At 37.8% G+C, this 25272-nt stretch overlaps 1 protein-coding gene across 1 annotated transcript; it reads left to right on the top strand.

Annotated features, from left to right (window-relative positions):
* The first annotated feature begins 219 nt into the window (after nucleotides 1–219).
* LOC110658116 (TORTIFOLIA1-like protein 3) lies at nucleotides 220–11717 on the top strand. The gene is made up of 5 exons (XM_021815605.2): nucleotides 220–1412; nucleotides 1521–1629; nucleotides 2003–2550; nucleotides 10110–10520; nucleotides 11231–11717. Exons 1-4 carry the CDS (start codon nucleotides 633–635, stop codon nucleotides 10500–10502), a joined length of 1830 nt encoding a protein of 609 aa, XP_021671297.2. The 5' UTR covers nucleotides 220–632; the 3' UTR covers nucleotides 10503–10520; nucleotides 11231–11717.
* The last annotated feature ends 13555 nt before the right edge of the window (nucleotides 11718–25272 follow it).

Genomic DNA, 25272 nt, shown 5'->3' with positions numbered 1-25272 from the left:
CGCCCACATCCTAATTTTTCCCACTCAGGTGCACCGTGCGCTCACAAACACCAGTTTCCTGGCCGCCTTTCATTCAACCTCCGATATGTCGGTACATAAAATATTTAAATAGTAACTAAGTAATTTCTTAAAATATGCAAAACACACCACGCAAATTAAGTTGCAAGTGTTGGTTGGATCAATAGAGCGCCCACACGTTATGAATTGGATGGACTCGATCTCATCTAATCGCCATTTCCTAATTAGTTAGGCATTAGATTAACTTCCACGATTAGGAGCCTCCAGCTACGCTTATTCCTTTGTAAAGCCGTGTTTGGTCTTTGAGTGAAGCAAAAAATTAGAAAACCCCCCATCTTCCTTTTTCTACTCTATTATAATTACTTCCTAAAGCGTCTGCTGTGCTCAGCCCAGTTAAACGACACCGTTTAATTCATGTGATGGATAATCACCTTCGTCCTCTACTCAACTCCCCATGGCCATCTCTCTACTTTAAAAAGCTAACAGTCATACAGACACCACTCCCCGCCCAACCAAATTATCACCGGCAATGTCGCCACTAATCCCGCCACCGCGAACGCCACCGCCCAACCACCGTTAATCTCCATTGCGCCACTCAAACAAAAGGGAGAAAGATGGCCCAAAACCTCAAGCTGAAAGTGCTAACGTTGATCACCAAACTATCAGACCGGGACACCTACAACCTTGCAGCCACCGAGCTAGAGTCCATTGCCGGGACACTGGATAATACGAGCCTTCCTACCTTCATCTCATGTTTACTTTCCATCGACTCCGCCGACAAGCGTCTGGTCCGCAAGCAGTGTCTTCACCTCCTCTCCACCCTCGCCGTTCTCCATTCCAACTCTCTATCTTCTTTTCTCACCAGAATCCTTTCCTACGTCGTGCGTCGCCTCCGCGACCCTGACTTTTCCATCCGCTCGCAATGCGTCGTCACAACGTCTTCTCTTGCTTCTAAAATTACGAAACAGTCGTTTTCCTCCTCTTTTTTGAAGCCATTGAGTGAATCAGTTTTCACGGAACAGGACTTGAATGCACAGATTGGATCCGCTTTGTGTTTGGCCGCCGCGATAGATGCGGCGCCAGATCCAGAACCGGGGAGGTTGGGGAAGGCGCTCGTGCCAAAGCTGGAGAGGCTGTTGAAAAGCGACCGTTATAATGCTAAAAGTGCTGGATTGGTTGTTATGGGAAGTGTGATTGGGGTAGGAGGAATAAGAGGATATGTGGGGATGGCCGGTTTGGTAAAGTCTTTAGTCGGGTTTTTGGGCAGCGAGGACTGGGCAGCGAGGAAGGCAGCAGCGGAGGCGCTCGGGAGGTTGGCAGTTGTGGAGAGAGATGCCATGGCGGAGTTCAAGAGTGGGTGCTTGAAGGTTTTTGAGAAACGGAAATTCGATAAGGTTAGATTTTCATTTATCTTATGATTTACTTGTAGCTGTCTTGTGTAGCGTTTAATGTGAGGTTTTAATGGTATTTTCTGGGGATTTTGCAATCATTGCCTTGTGCAGGTGAAGGCTGCAAGGGAAGTGATGAATCAGATGATCGAAGCATGGAAGCAGGTTCCAGATGTTTCAGAGGATGTATCGCCACCACCCCCATCTCAGGTTTCTTCAAAAGGTGAAAGGAGTTAGTGTTGTTTTTTTAGTTTAATATGATAATCTCTGGATAATGGATGTTTTGGAGCCACTTGATTTGTTATGGGACAAGGATGGATTTGAATTGGAAATTTCCTGTTGATTGAAAGCTATTTTCTGAATTTCTGGCTTTTGGATTGTTTATTTGCCAATTATTGGATTTATAATGGTCTACCCTACCCTGTTTTATTTGTGATGTTTTGGATTTATTTTTAGACTTGAGATTTAGTCAATTACCTGGGATCAGTATGATCCTTGTAGGGCAAATTACTGAAAGGTTATGATAACTTTTATGGCAATTTCTAGATGTTCATCTAAAATTGTAGTTTTCTGAATTTTGGTCTTTTTGGAAATAGAGGATGCGAGTGATGGACGCTATCCAATTGGTTCCAAAAGTTCTTGTGCTGCTGGTTCTGAAGCCCCTCGAATGAGGAAAAAAACCAGTTTAGCGAGCAGGACTACTCCACCTTATCATTCAGCAGTGAATATGGCTAGGAGGAGAGGTTCTTTAACGAGTGCTGAAAAGAAAATGGCTCCATCATTGTTCAGAAAAGTGGACTGCAAGAGGCCCTTGGACTGGAAAGTTGAAGTTGCAATTCCTAATAGTACTGCAACTGGGATTGGTGATAATGATAGTGCCCCAAAAAGAAAGATGGCAAAGCCAGAAACAAAATGGACCCTTCTGAGTAAGAATTCTGATGACAAAATGCTCAAATTTGGTGGGATGAAGTCTGGATCTCGTGTGGTTCCTTGCCAAGAGGAGAGTCCCGCGTCAACTGTTGTAGCCAGCAATGTTATTGAGAATCACCATACTAACCACAAAGAGTGTGAAGATTTATCTTTGATCCGCAACCAGCTTGTTCAGATTGAAAGGCAGCAATCTAACCTACAAGATCTCCTACAGGTTTGTTCAACTGCTTGAAAATTGTGTTTTATTTTTTGTCATTTTTGGTTTCATGATAGTAATAAAATATTTGTATTCCTCTTTTAGTAGTGTATGCTTAATGAACCACTTATCACATTGTTTATCCTGCCCGGTGAAATAATAAGGAGACTAATTAGATTATGAATTTATTCATCTATGAGTTTTCCATAGTGTCGACACCATATTTTGGCCGATCCCTGAAATCAATAAACTTTGAAGCCGATCCCCTGCACTGAGTCTCCCTCTGCCAGCTAATCACATTTCCGATCTCTCCTCAAAAGGAATCGAATCAATACTAAGTCCCCATATCATTTAAAGCCTCACCGATCTCTCAAACTAATTGTCAAGTCCCCTGACCAGTCAATTATATTTCCGATCTTTCTTGTCAAACGAGATTGAACCAACACTAGACCTTCGTGCCACCAGTCTTATTACCGATCTCTCTTTTAAAAGTTTGGGAATAATAAAGTTAAGGTTCCGATCCGGTTTAATGATGATTCCGATCTTAAGTGTTCAAGTCAAATTTCCAATTTTAATCAAGTCCCGTTTAGCGTTGGTTCCCAGCCGATCTCATGCTTATAGTATTTTCCGACCTCTTAAACTTAGATTAATAATTACTTTTAGTTGTTGTTCTAATATGCTCAGACAATCAAGTGCTTATGCAACTTAGAGACTTTCCGATCACATCCAATCATTGAACAAAAGGAGAACTTTAATTTCATTTCAAGTTTATACAAGTCATTCGGCTGGAGGATCACCCTCAGCCTGATCTACATTTTGTTCGCTTCCTCTCTCACCCTCAGCCTCCTCCTCACTATCCTCACTTTCGTTCTGGGGAGCCAGATCTACCATCCAAGAGAAATCCTCCTCGGGATATCGCTTTCTGAGCTCGGCCAAGAGATCCCCATGAGCGTTCACATAAGCACCGGCCTCCCTCGTCACTGCCTCTTCTTCTTTTGCTTTAAGCTCCTCAGTGAGGCGAGCGACATCAGCGGCTCGGAGCGCCCGAACCTCTTCAAGAACATGGGCTTGTTCGGCCAGCTTATCCTCGTAGAATTTCATCCGCCTCTCAATTTCGGATATGTAGTTTTGGGCGGATGAAAGTTGAGACCAGAGGGAAGCGGCTTCCTGACCCACCTTTTCGACCTCTTGCCTAAAGCGGTGAGCCTTTTCCCGGACAATGTGTTAGTTCACCAAGCTCTCCACGTTTAGGCTCATAGTCTGGGTCAAGATGTCATCGAGGTTGTTCGGGGATAGCCTATCCCGATCCTTCCGAAGGCAGATAGAGGCCCCCAAAACCTTAGCCAAACCCGGATTCTCCCGAAGAGTTCGGTTCTTCTCCAGGGAGTGGATCAGTACTTGAGCGCCGCGGGAGAGGGTCCTCAAGGTAGGATGGGAAGAACCCCCTTCCGCACTTGAAGCAACTGGAGGGGGTGGTGGCGGCTCGTCTTGGCGAGGAAGAGACTGGACCACTTCTATGTCGGGGATCGGCTGTCCCGAGGGTTGAGACGAACCTCCTTGTATTTCCCAAAGATCATGCAGGCGTCTTCATCTCCCGCACTTTCCGGGAGACCTCTCTTTTCCGCTTCCGGCTCTCCTTCGAACCCTCACCGCTCGTCATACCTGCACAAAGAAAAGGTCAGTGAGATCGCTAAGGCCCAAAGATCAGAGATATAGAAAATACCGAGGCCGAGGTCAGAGAGCTGAAGCCCGCGATCTTCGCCAGTGATCAACTCCATTGTCCAGTGATGCAGTTCGGTTGTCACTGCATCTAAACAAGAGAACTTCTGTCGGGCCGCCTGATCTTTCAATTCCATCACCATTATGCCCTCTTCCCTATTCAGGGTGATGCGCTTCGGAATTAACGGACCCTGATCTAGCCAGCTGCGTGGGAAACCCTCAAAGCCGTTCGGAATTTTGCTACTTAGAATAAAGAAGCGATTCTTCCAATTCTTCAGGGAGGAGGGCAGATCGGTAAAAAGCCCGCAATGTGGCTTCGCCTAAAAGAACCGGTACTCATCGTCTTTTCGGTGAGTTAGCCTATGTAGCTCGGCGAATACCTTCGCCGTTGGACTGAATCCTTTGACTCGGCAAAGGCCTCTGAAGGCCACTAGGATCCGCCACGAGTTCGGGTGAACTTGGGCGATGCACACTTGGTGAAATTTTAGAACTTCCTTAAAGAAGTCGTCAAGAGGGAACCGCAGCCCGGCTTTTAATTGCTCTTCGTACACCATGATCATATCATTCTCTTCAAAGAAGTGATCGGCTCGAAGATCGCCGCGACACTTAATGAGCTCATATGAATCGGGCTGAATATTATACTCTTGGCTGAACAACTGAAGGTCGGCATCTTGAAGAATTGATGGCAGCTCGTCCATGGGGAGGTTTTCTCTCCCTGAAGAATGTGTTTGCCTTGAAGGTGCCGCTTGACCACGGGCCGAAATGGAGGTCCTAGGAGGTTCAGGTCGCCCGCTTGGCCCGACCACCTCTACCTCATCGGACGACCACGAGATCTGAATGGAAGGGGGGCTTGCCGCTCTCTGACCCTCGGCGCCGCTCATTTTCAAAGGAAATAAAAAATTTAAGCTAAAAGAAAGATCAAAACCCTTGTTGGAGCTTGATCGGTGTCGGAAGAACTTGAAAAATCGAGAGAATTTTGGAATCGCTCGCAGGATGTTGAAAATGACATAAGGAAACAACTGGCGGACTCATCCCCTATTTATACCCGTCTGAGCATTTAATGCTCACACTGTTCCAAGCGGTGCATCGGTTAGCGGGATTCGCCAGCCCTTTCCTGACACGTCTCACGAATATTCCAGAAATTCCATGATAAGGAGAGATCGGCTAGTTAGAGATCGGTGAATTAAGGCGAATGTTTGGAAGTACGGATCGGTCAAGGGCTGTTCAGTTAGGAACCGGATCGGATAAACACATCAGAGATCGGAAAATAATCAATGCAATAATAATAAAAATGATAGTTGTCAAAATAAAATTTTATTGCCGAAAGGTCAGATTACATCATTTGGGTGATCTCTAGGGATCGGATTACATTAAAAGTCGGATTACATCATTTGGGGCGATTTCCAGAGATCGGATTACATTAAAGGTCTGATTACATCATAGGGGCGATCTTTAGAGATCAGTGGAACATCCTATCTAATAAAGGCCTATGTCAAAACCTAGTCTCGTGGCTGAATCAAAAGATTTGTCCGGCCATAGACAACGGATAGATATACAGCTCAGATGGGGTGATTATGACTCTCATGAGGATGGAGAGTCATCTCCACTGTCATCGACCAGAACCGAGCTGTAGTCGAGACGCCCATTGTGGTGAGGAGCCAAATGAACTTCAAGGGGCAGTCACCGATGTTAAGGAGAATATTAGCAGTCTTATCGCCCGAAATCAGTTCGCCGACTATATCGGTCGAACGATTCGAGATCGACACGATCGAGATCCTCGATCCAGGTCGGCAAATTAGTCCGGTTCTCTCACTGTCATCAAATGAGGTTATCATGATTCGCCGGTCATCGGGATCGTAAATTTTCAGTCGAGGAATAAAGAGGACAATCGAAAAAAGATCAAAAGCAACTATCATGGCCGGGATTATTGCCGAAGCGGTTAGAATAGGAAAATGTGAGAAGGAAAGAGGGGAAAATGAAATGCGGGAGGATTTCCCGTCGGGGGTATATATAGAGAAGGTCTGAGCATTTATTGCTAGCAGAAAACGAAGCGGATGCCTCAAAAATCGAAGTAATAAATGCTTTGACTGAATCGGACCTGATAAAGGAGAAGACCGGAGTAGAAGAAGTCGGAAGAGGGGAGCCCGGCATGAGAGATAGGAAAAGAATCGTGTTAGAAAGATCGGAAGGGAGGGGAGGTCGGAAAACAAAGGGAATAAGACAACTTCCGCTAACTGTCGTCATAATCAGAGCCGAGGTAGTTAAAGCGTTGCAGACGAAATTTTCACCGCACGCCTCAAAATCGCCCACATTACTGACAGGTGCTAGAGTATGTCATGACAGTGCTGTACATTCCAATCTCCACCGTTGATCTTACTTGTAAGGACGAACCCGGAGCCCTTGGATCGAAGAAGAAGACGATAAGACCGGAGCCTTTTATTCCCAGCCCTCGGATCGCCCAGGACAAGAAAATTTGAGCCGTCAGATTAGAAGAGAAAAAGGACAAAAATTTCTGAAAAGGATCTCGGCCGTTCATTCTGATTCTCTTTAATTCCCAAGCGCCCGATCATGTCCTTCAAAATTCAAACCTTCCATCTCCCTTAAAATGAATCCTGACCCTTCATGGGGGGGCACCCGGTCCCTATAAATACCTGCATTAAAACTGTTCAAGGAGGACGAACGAAGAAAAGGTGGTGACTATAGCGGAAGGACTCTGAAACTTAATTCAGTTCGTTACTCTGCAATTTTTAAGCTTTCATAAGAAAAACTTTAGAAACCAGTTTTCTGAAGTATTTTCTTGCAAAGGGATTTTTGAATACTGAAACTCTCCATTTTCAGTTCATTCATTATCCTGTGACACTCTCACTTTCAGTTCTTTGTTATCTTTATTTCCACTCCCGTTGTCCAAGCTCAACTTCATTCAAACTCGGTTATTATTTTGACCTGACTGCATTTTAGCGAAGTATCCTTCATTTCAAGGCGAACCTTAGCCCTCAGGCTATCAGCCCGCAGTCCTATTACGTTTTGTGATTCCGTAGTTAGTTCAATAGATTCGGCTCCCTACAGGTGAGTGCTTATATCGCTGCCTTATCAAGTGCTCATTTTTATTTTACGTATTTCCTTTGTTTTTATGTTTGTAATTTTCACCAAGTTTATATTGCGTTAAAAAACGCGAAGAAGGTTATTCTCGAGTTTACTTCTTTGTTAATCAGTCCATTCTTTTTGTTAATCTTTGTTACTTCTAAATGCAAGTGTTCTAGTCCCGAGTAGCGTATAAGTAGTTGGATAAAATGTAGGTAACTGTATCTTAAGAGTTTCTTTAAAATAATAAAAGGTCCGAATAATAAGTCAGGAAAATAGTAAAGTTGGATCACTAGACTAACACAGAAGACGATTGGGTAAGACGTCATAAGGCGGAATAAAACCAAATCTCAGATAAGCAAATGGAACAGATCGGGTATCGCCTGTCAAAAGGTACTGGTAAGGCGACCACATAGGAGGTCAGTAAAATTTAGTCTGGTATCCCCTGTCTAGTCACGAGGTACCAATGAGTTAAAAGAAGCCTTATTCAGATCCCTGGCATTTTTGAATGCCGGAACCCTTAGTCTTAGGCTCTTATGATGTGTAGATGTAATCAGATTTCAAGAGGTCGGAAAAGTTCTTATCCGATTCTCAAGCCAAAAATTTTAACAAATATTTAAAAGAGATCGGAGGAGAGTTCTTATCCGATTCTCAAGCTAGAATTTTAACAAATATTTAAAAGAGATCGGAGTAGAGTTCTCATCCGATTTTCAAGCTAAAATTTTAACAAATATTTAAAAGAGATCGGAGGAGAGTTCTTATCCGATTCTCAAGCTAAAAATCTAATAAATATTTAAAGGAGATCGGAGGAGAGTTCTTATCCGATTCTCAATTCAAAATTTTAATAAATATTCAAAAGAGATCGGAGGAGAGTTCTTATCCGATTCTCAACAAAAAAAATTTAATAAATAAATATTCAAAAGAGATCGGAGGAGAGTTCTTATCCGATTCTCAACCAAAAATTTTAATAGATATTTAAAAGAGATCGGAGGAGAGTTCTTATCCGATTCTCACTAAAAAAATTCTCATAAATATCTAAAAGAGATCGGAGGAGAGTTCTTATCCGATCTCTAATCGAAATTTTAATCTAAAAGAGATCGGAGGAGAGTTCTTATCCGATTCTCAAATCGAATTCTAATAAATATGCAAAGTAATCCCACAAACGAAAACCATAACACAACACCAATTCACTAAGGTTGTCTCATTTATTTATGTATCTGGGTAATCCGAATTAGTGAAAAATCAAATATTCCTTTTTATCAAAAGGATTAACATTTCCATTCGAACCCCTCTAACTATCGATTCTAATTTATAAAGAACGTAAGGTTAAATCTGCTCACCTTCATTGAGGGACGAGGTGGGGTGCCTAACACCTTCCCCACCCGTTTACGGACCCCGAACCTAGAATCTTTGTATTTGAAGTGGTTTCATTTTAATTTGCATTTCACAAATGGTTTTCTTTAATTTCCCTCAAAATTAAAGTGGCGACTCCTCACTCTTTCCCACTTCGGTGAGGGTTCGTCCAGGCGACCGCAAAACACCTTGCGACACATAGGTTTTGCACAAGCCAATTCCAGTTCCTCAATCCTATTTTGACAATACTTGCAGTTAAAATTCTAGGGATGAATAGACTAATTAGACTGAATTTATTCATCTATCAATGTGCATTACGGCATTTAATTTTGGGACATACTTTGGCACAGCTTTAATTTTCAATAATCTTCCTCACCAAAATATTATCAGCAAAATCAGGGTATAATGTGTAGAACAAGTGACAGCATATGATAAATTTCTTAGCCTCTTTGTTAAATATTGATAATGGAATAATTTGGTAATTGCTCATGAATTGCAGTTCATTATAAGGTACTAGTGTATTTTGAATAGGAAAAAGTACTAGTATTTGCATTTTAACGAAATTAACTATTTGATCCCTCTATTTTATTTTCGTTGAACTATTTAGTCTATTTGTCAAATTTTTCGTTAGTCAATGCTTGTCAAACTATTATTTAGTCTCTTTATTTTAGTGAAATTAATTAGTTGTTTCTTATAGTTTAAAAAATATTACTATGTTTTTGTAAAAGTAATTAGTTAGTCCCTATATTTGAAAATACAATATTTTGGATGAAAATAAAAATTTTGTTATGTGGAGGCTAAATTTAAATTTACATTTTTTAAAATTATTTAAGTATTTTCATTAATTTTACTGGGCACCATTTTTGTGTTTTCTCTATTGAAAAAATAATTTTCCTAAATTATCGTCTTATTACTTGGAGATTTAGAAGAATTCAATAGCCTTTTTATGCATAGAGCTCTTACCAATTAAAATGAAAAGATGAAAATAGAGAGAGAATGAGGGAGAGAAGATTATGGGTGCAAGAGGAGGAGGAGGAGGAGAAGTATAAGGGGAGAGAAATAAGGGTGGGTAAGAGAGAAACGAGGGATAGAGGGTCAGGGTAATTAGGGTATAAAAAAAAAAAATAGAGAGACTAAAGAGTTAATAGAACCAAATTACAATAACTAACTAATATGCTTTTTAAAATATAGGGAGCAACTAATTAGATTCACTAAAATAAATGGACTAAATAGTAGTTTGATTAACAGAAAATTTGACGTAGGGACTGAGTAGATTAATGGAAATAAATATAAAGACAAAATAGTATATTTTTCAAAATATAGGGACCAAATAATTAGTTTTATTAAAATGCAAAGACTAAATAGTAATTTTCCTTTTTAATAAGCATTCTGCTCAACCTTCTATCTTTTCTTCTTATACTTAGAAATTCATCGGGACTTCACAAAGTGGGATGCGTTCTCTTGAGACACGTGTTCATGGCTTAGAATTGGCACTGGACGAGATCTCATATGACTTGGCTGTATCAAGTGGAAGGATGACCAACTCCCACAGAACCACATGTTGCATGCTGCCTGGTGCTGATTTTTTGAGCTCCAAGTTCTGGAGGAAAACAGAAAGCTGCTATTCAACCTCAAGGTTCTCTTCTACTGGCACTCCATCATTGGCTGCCATTCGCCATAGAGCTGTTAAAAATGGCAATACGGGAACGCAAAACTTGGAGAGTCACAGATTACAGCTTCAGGGTGGTGGTGGGTTCATAGTGAATCCCTTGGCTGAGATTCACGAATCAAGGTGGATCTCTGAAGGGGCACAATAATAGCCAAGGAATCAGCAGGTATTTGATAATGAATTTCTATTTTAGCCTTTCATGTGTTCTTCAATTGTTTATATTTCATAGGCTTGAAAGATATGTGTCCTAATGTGAATTAGTAGAATGCCTAGATTCACACTCCCCCGAGATTCTTTTAAGTACTAGCCTGATAAGCATGCAATTGCAATTCTTCAACAAATGATTTATACTCTTAGAATGTAGAAGGTAGAAGTTTGTTGACTTCCTAGTGCCTTTTGTCTTGCCTTTGAAACTTGGGATAATCTGGCAGGGGGGCAGATGGTAGGATACTCTTTGCTAAGTTAAGCCATCTGAACCTTCATGTTCTCTTAAATACTCTAGAAGCCATAAATAATATTTTCCTTGTGAAGCTTTCATCAAGGAAGTAAAAACTTCCCCTGCCAAACCTTATTTATGCTGTCCAGCCTGCTTGTTCAACTTGGTTTCCCTTCACCATCATATTTATATTCGAGGATGTTTTTTGCATATTGTGTCTTGGGAGTTATGGTAACATTTTGATGAAAGGTTCAATTCCCAGATGTGCTAGATTGTCATGTATGTCTCTCAGATGGTCAATTTATAATGGTGATTGGAGAATGGATTTGCCTTTTATCCATTTTTCATTTTATGAATTCCTTTTTCAGTATGGAAAATGAAAGTCGGTGATTTATCCCACATTCCCACTGATGAAACCTGGTGCGCTTCTTATTGTGCAGATATGCTTTATAAATGGTACAATTTAGTTGGACTCTCAAGTGTTCGATACATTGTTAAGAAAACCACGAAAATGATCAGCCATGTGGGTAAGGCAAAGATCACTAGCATGTGGGATGCATCCAACAGTTTGAAGTTGCCTAATGCAAATAATATGATGGATGCAATTCCTTATAGGTTGCCTGCAGAAGTAATTGCACATCATGCACTTTTGCAGTAGCAAAGTGAGAGAAGGGAAGGCAATTCATTCGGTAATTCTTCATTTTAGTGTAAATTTCTTTTTCATTTTTTCAAAGTATTGTGAAGACTGGAAGAAAAGTTGAAGCCAAATATATCTGCAGCTCGGTATAGAGTGTTGAATGCTTATAGAGTGCTTATAGAGTACTACTTATCACCTGGGTTCATCTTTTTTTCTTACCACATGATTTTCAATGATAATGACGGTGTATTTTCCAATGAATGAAAAAAAAATGATAATTGACGGTGTGATTCTGCGATATCTATCATAGTTTTAGCTTCAAAATGGATGCTGACTACCATGGTCCAAGCGTGTCCATCCATTCCCTAATTTGAGATCTTGGTAGATCTGATTATCAGAAAGGGATGGCAATGGATCTTTGCAATTTTTTTGAGTGCAAAACTATTAATAATTTCTGGAAGGAACTGCAAAAAGATTGCGTTACAAAGCCTCAAGGCCTGAGAGCATCACGGCTTCTCCAAATAACTGCTATTGGCCTGTAAGGTCTTTTGTCTCCTCTCTGGGTGGCGTCTGAGTCAATTTCAAAATTTTGGAAGCAAAAGCTTCCTACCACCGACAAAAACTCTCACGCCTACGGCTTTCTCCTTAAAATTTCTGTCGGTGGTTGCTGATCAAGCTCTGCTTTTTTTTGTCCTTTTGTCCAATTCATCATCACTATTGAAGATGACAAAATCTATCTGTGGGCCCGCTAAGGGCAGTGCTAAATGTTATTTATTCTATAAATATTAGAGAAATGTTGAGAAAGTCTTTAAGAGCTAAAACTTCCTATTAACTCGGCTTGTTTTGTTCGACCATCATAAGAAAGAATTATGAAAATTGAGAAGCTGATGCCTAAAGACAATCCTGCTTCTCCAAAGATCCAGCCAGTGGTGTGCTGGCATGATTTGTGCACTTGACCAGCATCTATGGGATGCACTTTCGAATTTCATCTAAAAATCACATGGCAACGGAATAGAGTTGCCATTGAACACTTCCTTTTTAGAGATTTCTTTATTCATGTTTCAGCGTAGGAAAATTGCCAGATCATTTGCTCAATTTGTTCATCATGCTACACAAATGATCATCAGCGTTAAGCTGCTACAGCTCTTATCAAATCAGTCTCAAATTTTGATAAGGTATGGCGTTTTCTGAAATTATTCAATGCATATTGAATACATATATTTTCTCATATTCAGGAGCTTATTATTTACTCACTTAATTCACTTTTATTTATCATTTTTTAAAGTTATTTTGTCTATAATTATTTATCATTTTTCATAAAATTAATAAATATTAATTTTCTTTTCTAATTTTACTTTTATATTTATTAAAAATAATAATTATTTATACAATTTTCTCAAATCAATTTTAACACCTCCTCTCTTTCTTAATTAGGTAAGATAAAGAGTAATATAATCAAATTAAAAGTATTTTTTTATAATTTAGATAATTTAATTATTTTTTTTAATAATCATTTAATTATTTTTTTAATCATCATGTAAAAAAACTTAAATTACAATTAAAAATAGACGAGATGTACATTTTAGGATAATCCACACATTTATTAATATATGATGTATTGTTTTTATATTAATATTCTACTCCCTCCGTCTCATTTTAAGTGATGTTTTAAAAATAATTTTATTCTACTTTACTTGCCATTTTAGAAAATTAAGTATTCGAATTTACCTTTTATCCGCAATGCATTTATCTATTTCTTATCATATTTTTCTATTTTTTTATCTTAATTAAATAAAAAATATTTTAATTAATTATTAATTTTTTTAATAAAAATAAAACTACCTAATCATTTTCTTAATATTTATGCAAAAGTCTTAAAAAAATATTGTCACGACCCGATCCTATGGGCCGGACCGATACTAGGACATGGACCTGCATAAAGCCCCCAAGGCCCGTAGTAAACCTTATTGTTCCTAAACCCATGACCAGGTCCATAATTTAGGCCCAATATTCATATAAAAAATAATTTAAATTAAAATATTATAATTTTATTTTGGGCCAACTTAACCCAATAATTATCAGAAATTCAAATTAGAGGAGCCCAGCTTAATCCAGTTACATTATTTATAAATTGTTTTAGTATCATACAAATCATTATTTATTAATCTTAAGAATTTAAATTAACACGATTTCTAACAAGGTCCATACTATTACTAACACATGCGGAGTTCTAGATTTCAAATTTAGAAAACTAATAAAATAATTAAATAACTAACGTTAAACCTGCAAGGAAGAAAGTAGGTTGCTCTGTAAAAGAACTCCTTCTATAGCTTGGAAAAATAGGTGAACAGTAGTGAGCGTTCGACTCAGAGAGTAAAATACTAATTTTAACCACCATTTCTATAGCTATCTAAAACTAATGCATCATAAGGAATGAAATGCAACATCATCATAAATTTCATACAAATCACATCATAATAGTAAAAAGGTAATTTGGAGCACTTACACACCCAATACTGTTCAAACAGTACATATATAAGAGTTGATCCCCTATACAGCTCTCTTAATCCAACCTCTGCTAGCGAGTGTCTCTCAAGCCGGACTTTCACTTAATAAACCAAATGCAGGGTCCCAGCGAGTGTCTCTCAAGCCGTGTCCACAATGACTTATCCACAAAGGACCGGGTCTCAGCGAGTATCTCTCAAGCCGTGTCTACTCGTCCTATCCATATCCAATACCATACCACGCGCACGCCAACGCACGCACACTGCTCCAAATTACCACAAACAACATCCATGGCACTTCATCAATTATGAATATAATATAAAACGTGCATAGTATTTAACTATATAGATACATATTTATAATTGATGCATGGGCATGCTTGAATATATAATAATATAGAAATTATAATTAAAATTAATATTTTACTCAAAGTACACCAGAGACGATGGTAGAGGTTGGGTGAAGGAAGATGGTTGACCCTGATCACCTACATAATTTTATTGTGAATTTATTAGTGCCAATTCAAATAAAAATAAATTTAAAGAGGTAATCTTAATTTATGCCGAAAATTCGGCAAAGTTTCCCATATACCTAGGACCTACCCAACCTGTAAAAAGATTCAAATAATACTTATAAATTCTCAATTTCTACAATCATATCTCATCAACATTATATGGCCTCTCCTAGGCCCTCCAAATCAGACAATAGTCATAAACGTGAAAAATTACGTTTTAGTCCCTATAATTAATATTTTATAAAAATCTACCTAAATAAGCTCTAAAAATTCTAAAATTTTACCCTGCGGTCCTTAATAAAGTTATAAAGCTATCACAAAAGGAATTGTAATTTTTTAATCACCCATGAATATTTTATTTAAGAATATTACTCAATTCCATAAGTTTCTAACAGCTAACATATTCTTAATTCAACCCAATTCAATATTTACATATTTAAATCTCTATTCTCAAGCTTCAACCAATCATATAAAATTTAAATATCATAATCTCAGATAATTTTATATGCTCATATGCCAAAAATCTAACTAAAATTCATCTATATTTTTCAAAAATATTCTACAATCACTCAAAAATTCAATAAAAACCATTGAATATCTCTAAATAATTTTATTTTCATCATAATTTTTCTTAGAATTTTTCTTCAATTTTTCCTGTTTAAGAAATACTGCATTTATGCTCCACAGACTAAGAAATAATGAAAATAATATTACCTGAAGCTTATCTGTGTCTCAAAAATTTCAAAAATTTATGAGGAAGCCTCTAGAAGTTGAATCATCCCCAAAGCTTGTCGGAGCCACCGCCAGAACCACAACGCATGGTGGCCGGCCGCTGGCGACATCTGCCAGAACTGATTACACTAAAATGTTCCTCTCCTCCTTTTGAGTCCATAGGTGGTCTTAGATCGTCGATCCAACGGTTAGATTGTCGAAAATCTCGTCGAAAAGTAAAAAAAAATCGATTTCCTCTCTCCTCGCTAGCGCCAGAAACGGCCACCAAATCCGGTGAGGCTAGTCTCATCTGAAAGAGCTCACTATTAGGAGTCCATAGCCACTTGAATCACTCCAATCGGACGTCGGGATCGCCAGATACGAGTGTTTAAAGTTTTGGGACCCATTTTTCTCTCTCCTGCCTTGGTGCCACTACCACCGTCGCTGGAGGCTCGCCGGACATCGGCTGGAGTTCGCCGGTGGCTGCTGGTGCTGCCTAGGGTGTCGCTAACCGGTTGGAGGGGTCGTCGGAGTAAGAAAAAGGAGAGAGGGAGAGAGATGGGAGGGAGAGTGGTGGTGGTGGTGGTGGAAGAAAGAGAGGGAGAGAGAGAGAAAAATAAATTCTTTTTTTTTAAAAAAAAAAATTGTTACAGTAGCAGCAGTTGACAGTGGGTGTAGCCCACTGCTACAAGCCACACTCACCTCCCAATTCTCTTTTTTTTTTTTTTTTTGAGTTGTTACATTATTCCCCCCTTAAGAAAAATTCGTCCTCAAATTTTCAAATAAACAAGGGATAAGGAAAGAGGGCTATTGGGATAAGTGTGAGCATTTACTCCTCCAGCTATGCAAAGATGGTTAAAATGCTCTATTCTCCAAATATAGATCGCATTCCTCTGCTCTCTGATTTTCACCACAGTGCCCTAACTGTCTTCATTTTTTTTTTCTAGAGATGCTTTTATCTCTTAACTATTCATTGACCATTTTTCTGACATCTCAAGTATTTACTATACCTCTCTGTACTTGACTTGATATCTTATAACTTCAATCAGCTTTGGTGCTTACCTCTCCTTCATTGTGTCCTAACGTATCTCTTAGTGACTTCAGTCCCCATTCCTCTGTTTCAACAATCTCTACTTTCCAAAGACATAACTTATGTTTCTTATCCTATAGTATCTTATGAGATGCTTTTCTGTAGCACCTACGATAGGTATCTTATTCGACATCTTTACTTGTCCTATGGCCCCATTGGTCAACACCTATGCACCTTCTCATTTCGATACTTCGAATTCCCAATTTACTTGTGTTATTACTAAGGTCTTCAAATCAACCCCTGTCTATCTTATGTAACTAGTTATATAGAACTCTATCCAAGTGTAGAGCGTTCATATTCTATCTATTAATAGTAGAAAGTGGGCTGGGCCTCATTTCTAACCTAACAAAAGTCTTCGTATTCCTAAGCCATCCAGTCAAAACAACTCATCATATCCTAATCCTTTTCTGAAAAGAGAGTTACTTGCCTTTTGCTTGAAATTTCTTACTATCTGACGTGCTTCATTACATATTGGTGCTTAAATCGAGGCTCTATTATTCCTTTATCTTGCCATTTCACCATAATTTGTTTTAAACATCCCTTAGTGTGTTCCTAGCGTACTTATTCCTTCTTATCCTCATTATTGTAACCAACTCTACTGAGTTTTTCTCTTATCCTTTAGATCTTATCCACTTTCTTCTCCTGTTTTTGCTATTGTTAATACCTTTCCAACCTACTGTACTTATTCTTTAACATTTGTCCTCTCTCACCCTTATAACTTTTCCTCCAAGGATGTCCATTCCATCATCAACTTTAATTTACTTTTTATTTCTTAGTCCTATCTTGATTACTAGTTCCATGACTTTCGAAATTCTAACCTTACTATTGGCTCCTACCAGTATATCCTTCACATTATGTAACACCTATAATTAATCATAGAAAATTCTTATTGTATCTTCTTTTCCAACTTGACCATCAGAAGTTATCATTCCCTACCACCCTTTGTAGGAAATCGCTCATAATAGTTAGATAGGAGCCCTTGAAACTATAAGTTCTACCCGAACTAATATGGCTATGGGAAATGTGTGCTATGCCATAATTCCAGACAAGATACTTCACATGTCCATTCTCATTAATATAACCACATATACTGCCCACAACTCTCCAAACTTCAGCCTCCAATTTACCCATCAGCAACAATTTCATCCACTGTAACTCATCCACAAATAGTACTTCCTTCAGCTTATAATTCAGAAGGATTGCAAGCCCTGATAACTAACTTGATTTAACTCTTGTCACTACTCTACTTGTCCTTTCATACTTAACATTAGGTACACACTTAACGTCATTTCCTTTTAAGGAGAATGTGTACAGAACCCTTTGTAGGAAATCGCTCATAATGGTTAGATAGGAGCCCTTGAAACTATAAGTTCTACCCGAACTAATATGGCTATGGGAAATGTGTGCTATGCCATAATTCCAGACAAGATACTTCACATGTCCATTCTCATTAATATAACCACATATACTGCCCACAACTCTCCAAACTTCAGCCTCCAATTTATCCATCAGCAACAATTTCATCCACTATAACTCATCCACAAATAGTACTTCCTCCAGCTTATAATTCAGAAGGGTTGCAAGCCCTGATAACTAACTCGATTTAACTCTTGTCACTACTCTACTTGTCCTTTCATACTTAACATTAGGTACACACTTAACGTTATTTCCTTTTAAGGAGAATGTGTACAGACTGGTGCCTACCAAATTCTTAAATACTGGGTCGCTTCCACACAATTTTCCTTATTTAATATTTTTCTTGAAATTTCGTCATCTCCTTTTTATAAGATATCAACTGCGACCATCCTTCTGTTGTACCACCAATTGGCTGACATATTATCTTAAGATTTACTATCTCTACTTATACTCTATTTTTACCCTTTTTGCCTACCTTCGCTCCTTGGCATTCCTATATTTTACTGTATTCTATAACATATCTCTCATTAACCGATTCTTTCAGAATTTGATTCCAATTATACTTATTGCCATAACTCTTATCCGAGTACTTCTCAGTCATACATATCTCTTCTAGCTCTATCTCCTACTATAGTTCTATCACTTATTTACATTCATGTTTCCTTATAAAGTGACCCTATTGGTCATACTGAAAATACTTACCTAACTCTTGATCGCAGACCCCATAACTGCTATCTCACCATCTCTATTCATAACCTAAGTCTATGTGCCATTTTCTATTATCCCTTTTTGCTTGTCATGCCTATTTGAACCACTAGATTTACTTTTATTTAACTTATTACTTATTAATTCACTCCTTTGCCTAATAGGGTAATTCAAGACACCATTGCACATTCCATAACTTTTGTTTGCTCTGATTGCATTCCTCATATTGTTAGAAATATAAATGGACTTATCCCATTGCTACCTATTCCATCTTAGAAACAAGAATGGACAAAGTCTGATCCATATTCTGCAACTCTGAACCCCATGTTTTGGCTCCTGACACTGCCCAAACTATAACATGCTCTAAGTCTTACACTTTTAGATTCTATATCTTGATAATTATCCTCACTCATGTAATCTCGTTTTGGGCTCTTTAATATTACCTTTCAGTTCATCCTATTTACCGTGCTCAGGAAGACACTTTATGTACTTTATATCTCACTTTGATCTTTCTAAACTTGTCTTATTCTTGGCTAATCCATTTGCTTTTTAATTCATCTCTTTTATGTTACCGAAAATAATTCCTTGATTACTTTATTCCCTAGTTCCATTCTTCTTTTTGACCTAACAGCTATGCTAGATAATTGTACTTTTTAGTGTCTCTGTCAGGTCATCTTCACCTTTGTACTACTCAGAATTGGCTTTTCAATCACTTTGATTAGCACTTTCACTACCATTCAAATTTCTCTTTTGTTACCTCTGAAACCAATTATCCAAATTTTCATTTCCATATTTTATTTCATCTACTGATATTCTATAACTTATTTTCATTGACTTCCAGCATTGTCCCTTTCGCTACTTAACTACAACTACCTCTAATACTTTAAGGAGGAAATCTACAGGGATTTTATTTTCTTATATCCTTTCAATTAGTTAAAACTTGTGGTACTGGGTACCATAACCCGTCATTCGATTCACTAGCTCTTTATCCATCATGATCCAATCAAGTATGGTCCTTACTATGAAAATTGTACTCTCTCTAAGGGGATACCTGAGCCACTATTTCTTATCACACTACAGTCCCATTTAGGACAGCATTCCATAGATTGTTATATTTGTGGTACTCTCCCATCTCTCCTCAGAAAACATTACCATACTCTACAGTATAACTAACTGTAAGAGAGGTACTGCCTCAATTCCATTACCACAACTATATAAAGCTGTCTGCTCTCTTTTTATATTGTCAACCTTCCTAGAATTTCATTTCGCAGGCTATGAATACTATTCATAACCTCTAATCTCCTTTAGGGAGTAGAGTCGTACTTACGCTCCAATGTCATACGAAGGAGGTGCTATCTTCATTAAACTTTAGGCAATACGTCCACTGTAATGCCAACACTGTCAACGATCTCATACCGGAGACCAGATGATCCTACCAAGTAGGGTCATCATTACACTGCAATCATACTAAAAACCTCTAGTCTTGTGTCACTTATGCTCTAACTCTTTGCTCAAAGTAAGATAACTGAGTCACTGACTCTAGTTATCACCCAACTATGACCTTTGGTGTTCAATCTCTAGGGTTTTAAACCCTAACTAGGAGCTTTTCTAACTCCTCTGCAGAAATAAAACTCTGTCTTGACATAACTATATCAAAATAGAGGTTGTTTACAAACACCCTAATCATGGTTCACTACAGGGAAGCACGTAGCTCTACACAATAATTCCATGTCGGTACTATAATCTGCAGCTTACAGAGCAGACATCGAGAATATTGTATAGTTACTATGGTACGTTCTGACAGAATAGGTCTCCTAATCTCTTATCTCTCTTGAATATACTATTATCATAAACTTACTTTGACTGGGTCATCCACTGACGACTGCCAGCAGTGGTATCCTCAGCCTTATCTAGGGCAATTATACTATCAAAACTCATATTTATGTACTTGTGCCTAGCACCAGATAGGCACAACACTTGGACCCATACTGATAGAAATATAGTATTTCTTAGAGAACGTATTTCAATGGCAGACCTCAATCTGTCTGCTAACTCTATTTCTCATTTCTATGTACTCTACGAAAATCAAGACACTAACTAAGACACTCTTATATTTCCTAAGATATAATGCTCTAGAAACAAAAAATTACCAAAAAAGGCGAAATAGAATCTTATACTCCGCTTGTAACCTCCTAACAAGACTCCTTTTTATACTCCCAATTACATTATTTCCTATGAATCTAAAGCCTAAACTCTGATACCACATTTTTCATGACCCGATCCCATAGGCCGGACCGACACTAGGACCTGGGCCGGACCAACACTAGGACCTGGGCCGGCATAAAGCCCCTAAGGCCCGTAGTAAGCTTTACTGTTCCTAAACCCATGACCAGGCCTATAATTTAGGCCCAACATGCATATAAAAATAATTTAAATTTAAATATTATAATTTTATTTTAGGCCAACTTAACCCAATAATTATCAAAAACTCAAATTAGGGGAGCCCAGCTCAACCCAGTTACATTATTTACAAATTGTTTAAGTATCATACAAATCTTTATTTATTAATCTTAAGAATTTAAATTAACACGATTTCTAACAAGGTCCATACTATTACTAACACATGCAGAGTTTTAGATTTCAAATTTAGAAAAATAATAAAATAATTAAATAACCGACGTTAAACCTGCAAGGAAGAAAGCAGGTTGCTCTGTAAAAGAACTCCTCCTGTAGCCTAGAAAAATAGGTAAACAGGAGTGAGCATTCGACTCAGAGAGTAAAATACTAATTTTAACCACAATTTCTATAGCTATCTAAAGCTAATGCATCATAAGGAATAGAATGCAACATCATCATAAATTTCATACAAATCACATCATAACAGGAAAAAAGCAATTTGGAACACTCACACACCCAATACTGTTCAAGCAGTACATATATGGGAGTTGATCCCCCTGTACAGCTCTCTTAATCCAACCTTTGCCAACGAGTGTCTCTCAAGCTGGACTTTTGCTTAATAAACCAAATGTGAGGTCCCAGCGAGTGTCTCTCAAGCCGTGTCTACCCTGACTTATCCATAAAGGACCGGGTCCCAGCGAGTGTCTCTCAAGCTATATCTACCAGTCCTGGCCATATCCAATACCATACCACACGCACGCTAATGCACGTACACTGCTCCAAATTACCACAAACAATATTCATGGCACTTCATCAATTATGAATACAATATAAAATGTGCCTAGTGTTTAACTACATAAATACATATTTATAAGTGATGCATGGGCATGCTTGAACATATAATAATATCGAAATTATAATTAAAATTAATATTTTACTCACAATACACCAGAGACGACAGTAGAGGTTGGGTGAAGGAAGATGGTTGACTATGATCACCTACGTAATTTTATTGTGAATTTATTAGTGCCAATTCAAATAAAAATAAATTTAAAGAGGCAATTATAATTTATGCCGAAAATTCGACAGAGTTTCACTTATACCTAGGACCTACCCAACCTGCAAAAAGATTCAAATAATATTTCTAAATTCTCAATTTCCACAATCACATCTCATCAACATTATATGGCCCCTCCTAGGCCCAATCAGATAATAAAAAAAAAAAAAAAAAAAAAATTAGTTTAGTATATTTAATTTTTTAAAAAAAAAAATCTACTCAAACAAAAAATAAAATTTTTTTTCTTTTATTTTTAATAAAAAGTTATAGTAAAAGAAAAAAAGAATATTCACATATTTAAACCTCTATTCTCAAGTTTCAACCAATCATATAAAATTTAAATATCATAATCTCATATAATCTTATATGCCCATATGCTATAAATCTAACTAAAATTCATCTATATTTTTTAAAAATATTCTACAATCACTCAAAAATTCAACAAACACCATAGAATATCTCCAAATAATTTACTTTCATCATATATTTTTCTTAGAATTTTTCTCCAATTTTTCCTATTTAAGAAAGACTGCATTTATGCTCCACAGACTGAGAAATAATGAAAATAATCTTATCGAAACTTATATGTGTCTCAAAAATTTCAAAAATTTATGAGGAAACCTCTAGAAGTTAAATTATCCCCAAAGCTCACCGAAGCCACCGTCGGAACCACCGCGCACGGTGGCCGGCCGCCGATCGCCTGCGACATCTACCGGAACTGATTACACCAAAATATTCCTCTCCTCCTCCGGAGTCCATGGTGGTCTTGGATCGTCGATCCAATGGTCGGATTATCGAAAATCTCGTCGGAAAGTATAAAAAAAAAAAATCAATTTTCTCTCTCCTCATCGGCGCTCGAAACGACCACCAAATCCGGCGAGACTGGTCTCATCTGAAAGAGCTCACTATGAGGAGTCCATAGTTGCTGGAATCACTCCAATCGGACGTCGGGATCGCCGGATACAAGCGTTCAAAGTTTTGGGACCCATTTTTCTCTCTCCTACCTTGCCGCCACTGTTGCTGCCGCTGGAGGCTCGTCGGATTTCGGCTGGAGGTTGCCGGTGGTTACTGGTGTCGCCTAGGGTATCGCCAACCGGTGGGAGAGGTCTCTAGAACAAGAAAAGGGAGAGAGGGAGAGAGATGAGAGGGAGAGTGGTGGTGGTGGTGGAAGAAAGGTAGGGGGAGAGAGAGAGAGAATTTTTTTTTTTTTTAACTGTTGCAGTAGCAGCAGTTGACAGTGGGTATAGCCTACTGTTACAAGCCACTGTCACCTCCCAATTCTCTTTTTTTTTTTTCTTGAGTTGTTACAAATATGTGCAAAAGTTTTTCCTTTTTTTTTTTCTGATGAGATGGAGAGAGTATAATAATATAGCCCCTTTGGTAGGGGTGAGTAGATTTCGATTCAACTAAAAAATCAAACCAAATTGAAACGGTTCGATCGATTTGATTTTAAAATTTAATCGGTTCGATTTTATATTATAAAAATTTTGATTATTTCAGTTCAATTCGATTTTAAAAGAAAAAAATCAGTTAAACCAAACCGAACCGAATAGTAATTTTATATATTCAAATCGAACCAAATCGAATCGAATTGATTTTTAAATTGATTTATTTTTATGAAAAATTTATAAATTATATTTAATTTTTTTTATATAACTTGTTTAATTTTATCGATTAACTCCGCCTAAGTAGTTTGTGCTTAGCCGATCCCAAGCCCGGATAAAGGAGGAGGGTTGCGGTAGGTGACAACCAGCGTAAAAATTTCGTCACACCCTATGATATGGATTCAAAAGATATAAACGTTCCTCTACTAACGACGCGCACATTGGAGGTGTAGTGATAAATATGCAAGGGTGTAGTGTGGTGTTAAGTGAGCAAGGGTTCCCACATCATGGGGTAAAGAAGTTAGTCCATATAGTAGAATAAATAGTGGAACATAACATAAGATAGACATAGAAAACAATAGAAGATATCATAGAAGGAGACCAATTAGGAAGGAGCAGGATAGGAGGAGGATCAGGGTTGGTACTTGGAATGTTAGATCACTTACAGGAAAATTAATGGAGCTTGTGGATACCTTGGAAAGGAGAAAGGTGAATATTGCTTGCATTCAGGAGACTAAATGGGTAGGAGAGAAAAGTAAGGAAGTGGGTAATTCAGTACAAATTGTGGTTTAAATGAGAGAAACAAGAACGTATAATCATACATTGAAAGAAAGAGTAGGAGATAGAATTATACTAGTAAAGTTAGTACTAGAAGGAGAAACAATAAATATAATTAGTGCTTATGCCCCACAAATAGGACTAGACAGTGAGAGTAAACAAAGGTTTTGGGAAGATATGGATGATTTAATGCAAAGCATACTGATTGAAGAGAATGTTTTCATTGGTGGAGATTTGAATGGACATGTAGGAAGTGATAGACAAGGTTATGAGAATGTTCATGGAGGTTTTGGTTTTGGTAGTCAAAATGAGGAGGGAAAAAGCATCCTGGATTTTGCTATGGCATACGACCTAATACTAGCAAATACCTACTTTATAAAAAGACAGTCACATTTAGTGACTTTCAAAAGTGGGCAACATAAAAGCCAAATCGACTTCCTCTTAACCATGAAGACAAATAGAGCTCTATGCAAGGATTACAAGGTCATTCTATGAGAGACTTTAACAAGTCAACATCGGTTGGTGGTCTTAGATGTCAAGTTTAGGAACAATTCAAGTAAGGTCAGAAGAAATAGTGTAGCTCGAACAAAATGGTGGGAGTTCAAAGGAGGAAAGCAAGTGACGTTCACAAATGAGCTGTATGGAGGCTAGATATGGAGGCCAATGATATGTGGATATGGCATCAAAGATTAGAGAAGTAGCTAGAAAAGTACTTGGAGACTCTAAAGGACATGGACCACCCTCAAAAGAGAGATGGTGGTGGAATGAGGAAGTACAAAATTCAGTTAATAGAAAAAGGGAATGGTATAAGAAATTACCTAAATGTGATAATAATTAGGCATATGAACAATACAAGATAGCAAAGAAAGAGGCAAAAATAGTCAAGCAAGAGCATTTGAAAAGTTATATGAGAAACTTGGAACTAAAGAAGAGGAGAAAGATATTTATAGATTAGCAAGGAGTAGAGAAAGGAAATGTCAAGATCTCAATCAAGTTAGGTACATTAAGGATAAAGAAGGAAAAGTGTTGGTGAAAGATGAGGACATTAAAGAAAGATGGAGAAATTATTTTAATGATCTCTTTAATAATAGTCAAAATGGAAATAACGTGAATATAGATTATAGAACAATAGAAAAGAATGTAAATTATACTAGAAGGATTAGATCTTTAGAAGTAAAGGAAGCACTTAAGAGAATGAAAGTGGGTAAAGATGAAATACCAATTGAAGTGTGGAAGTATTTGGGAGATATGGGAGTGGCATGGTTAACTAAATTATTTAATAAGATTC

This window comes from Hevea brasiliensis, chromosome 13 (assembly GCF_030052815.1).
Source record: "Hevea brasiliensis isolate MT/VB/25A 57/8 chromosome 13, ASM3005281v1, whole genome shotgun sequence".
NCBI classification, from domain to species: Eukaryota; Viridiplantae; Streptophyta; class Magnoliopsida; order Malpighiales; family Euphorbiaceae; genus Hevea; species Hevea brasiliensis.
Note: the sequence above shows the minus strand (reverse complement) of the source record. Positions and strands in the feature narration are given on the sequence as shown.

Coding starts and splice junctions, on each gene's coding strand:
- LOC110658116 (XM_021815605.2), top strand. CDS start 633: ATGGCCCAAAACCTCAAGCTGAAAGTGCTAACGTTGATCACCAAACTA. Junction 1,413..1,520: donor AGAAACGGAAATTCGATAAG/GTTAGATTTTCA, acceptor TGCCTTGTGCAG/GTGAAGGCTGCAAGGGAAGT. Junction 1,630..2,002: donor ATCTCAGGTTTCTTCAAAAG/GTGAAAGGAGTT, acceptor TTTTGGAAATAG/AGGATGCGAGTGATGGACGC.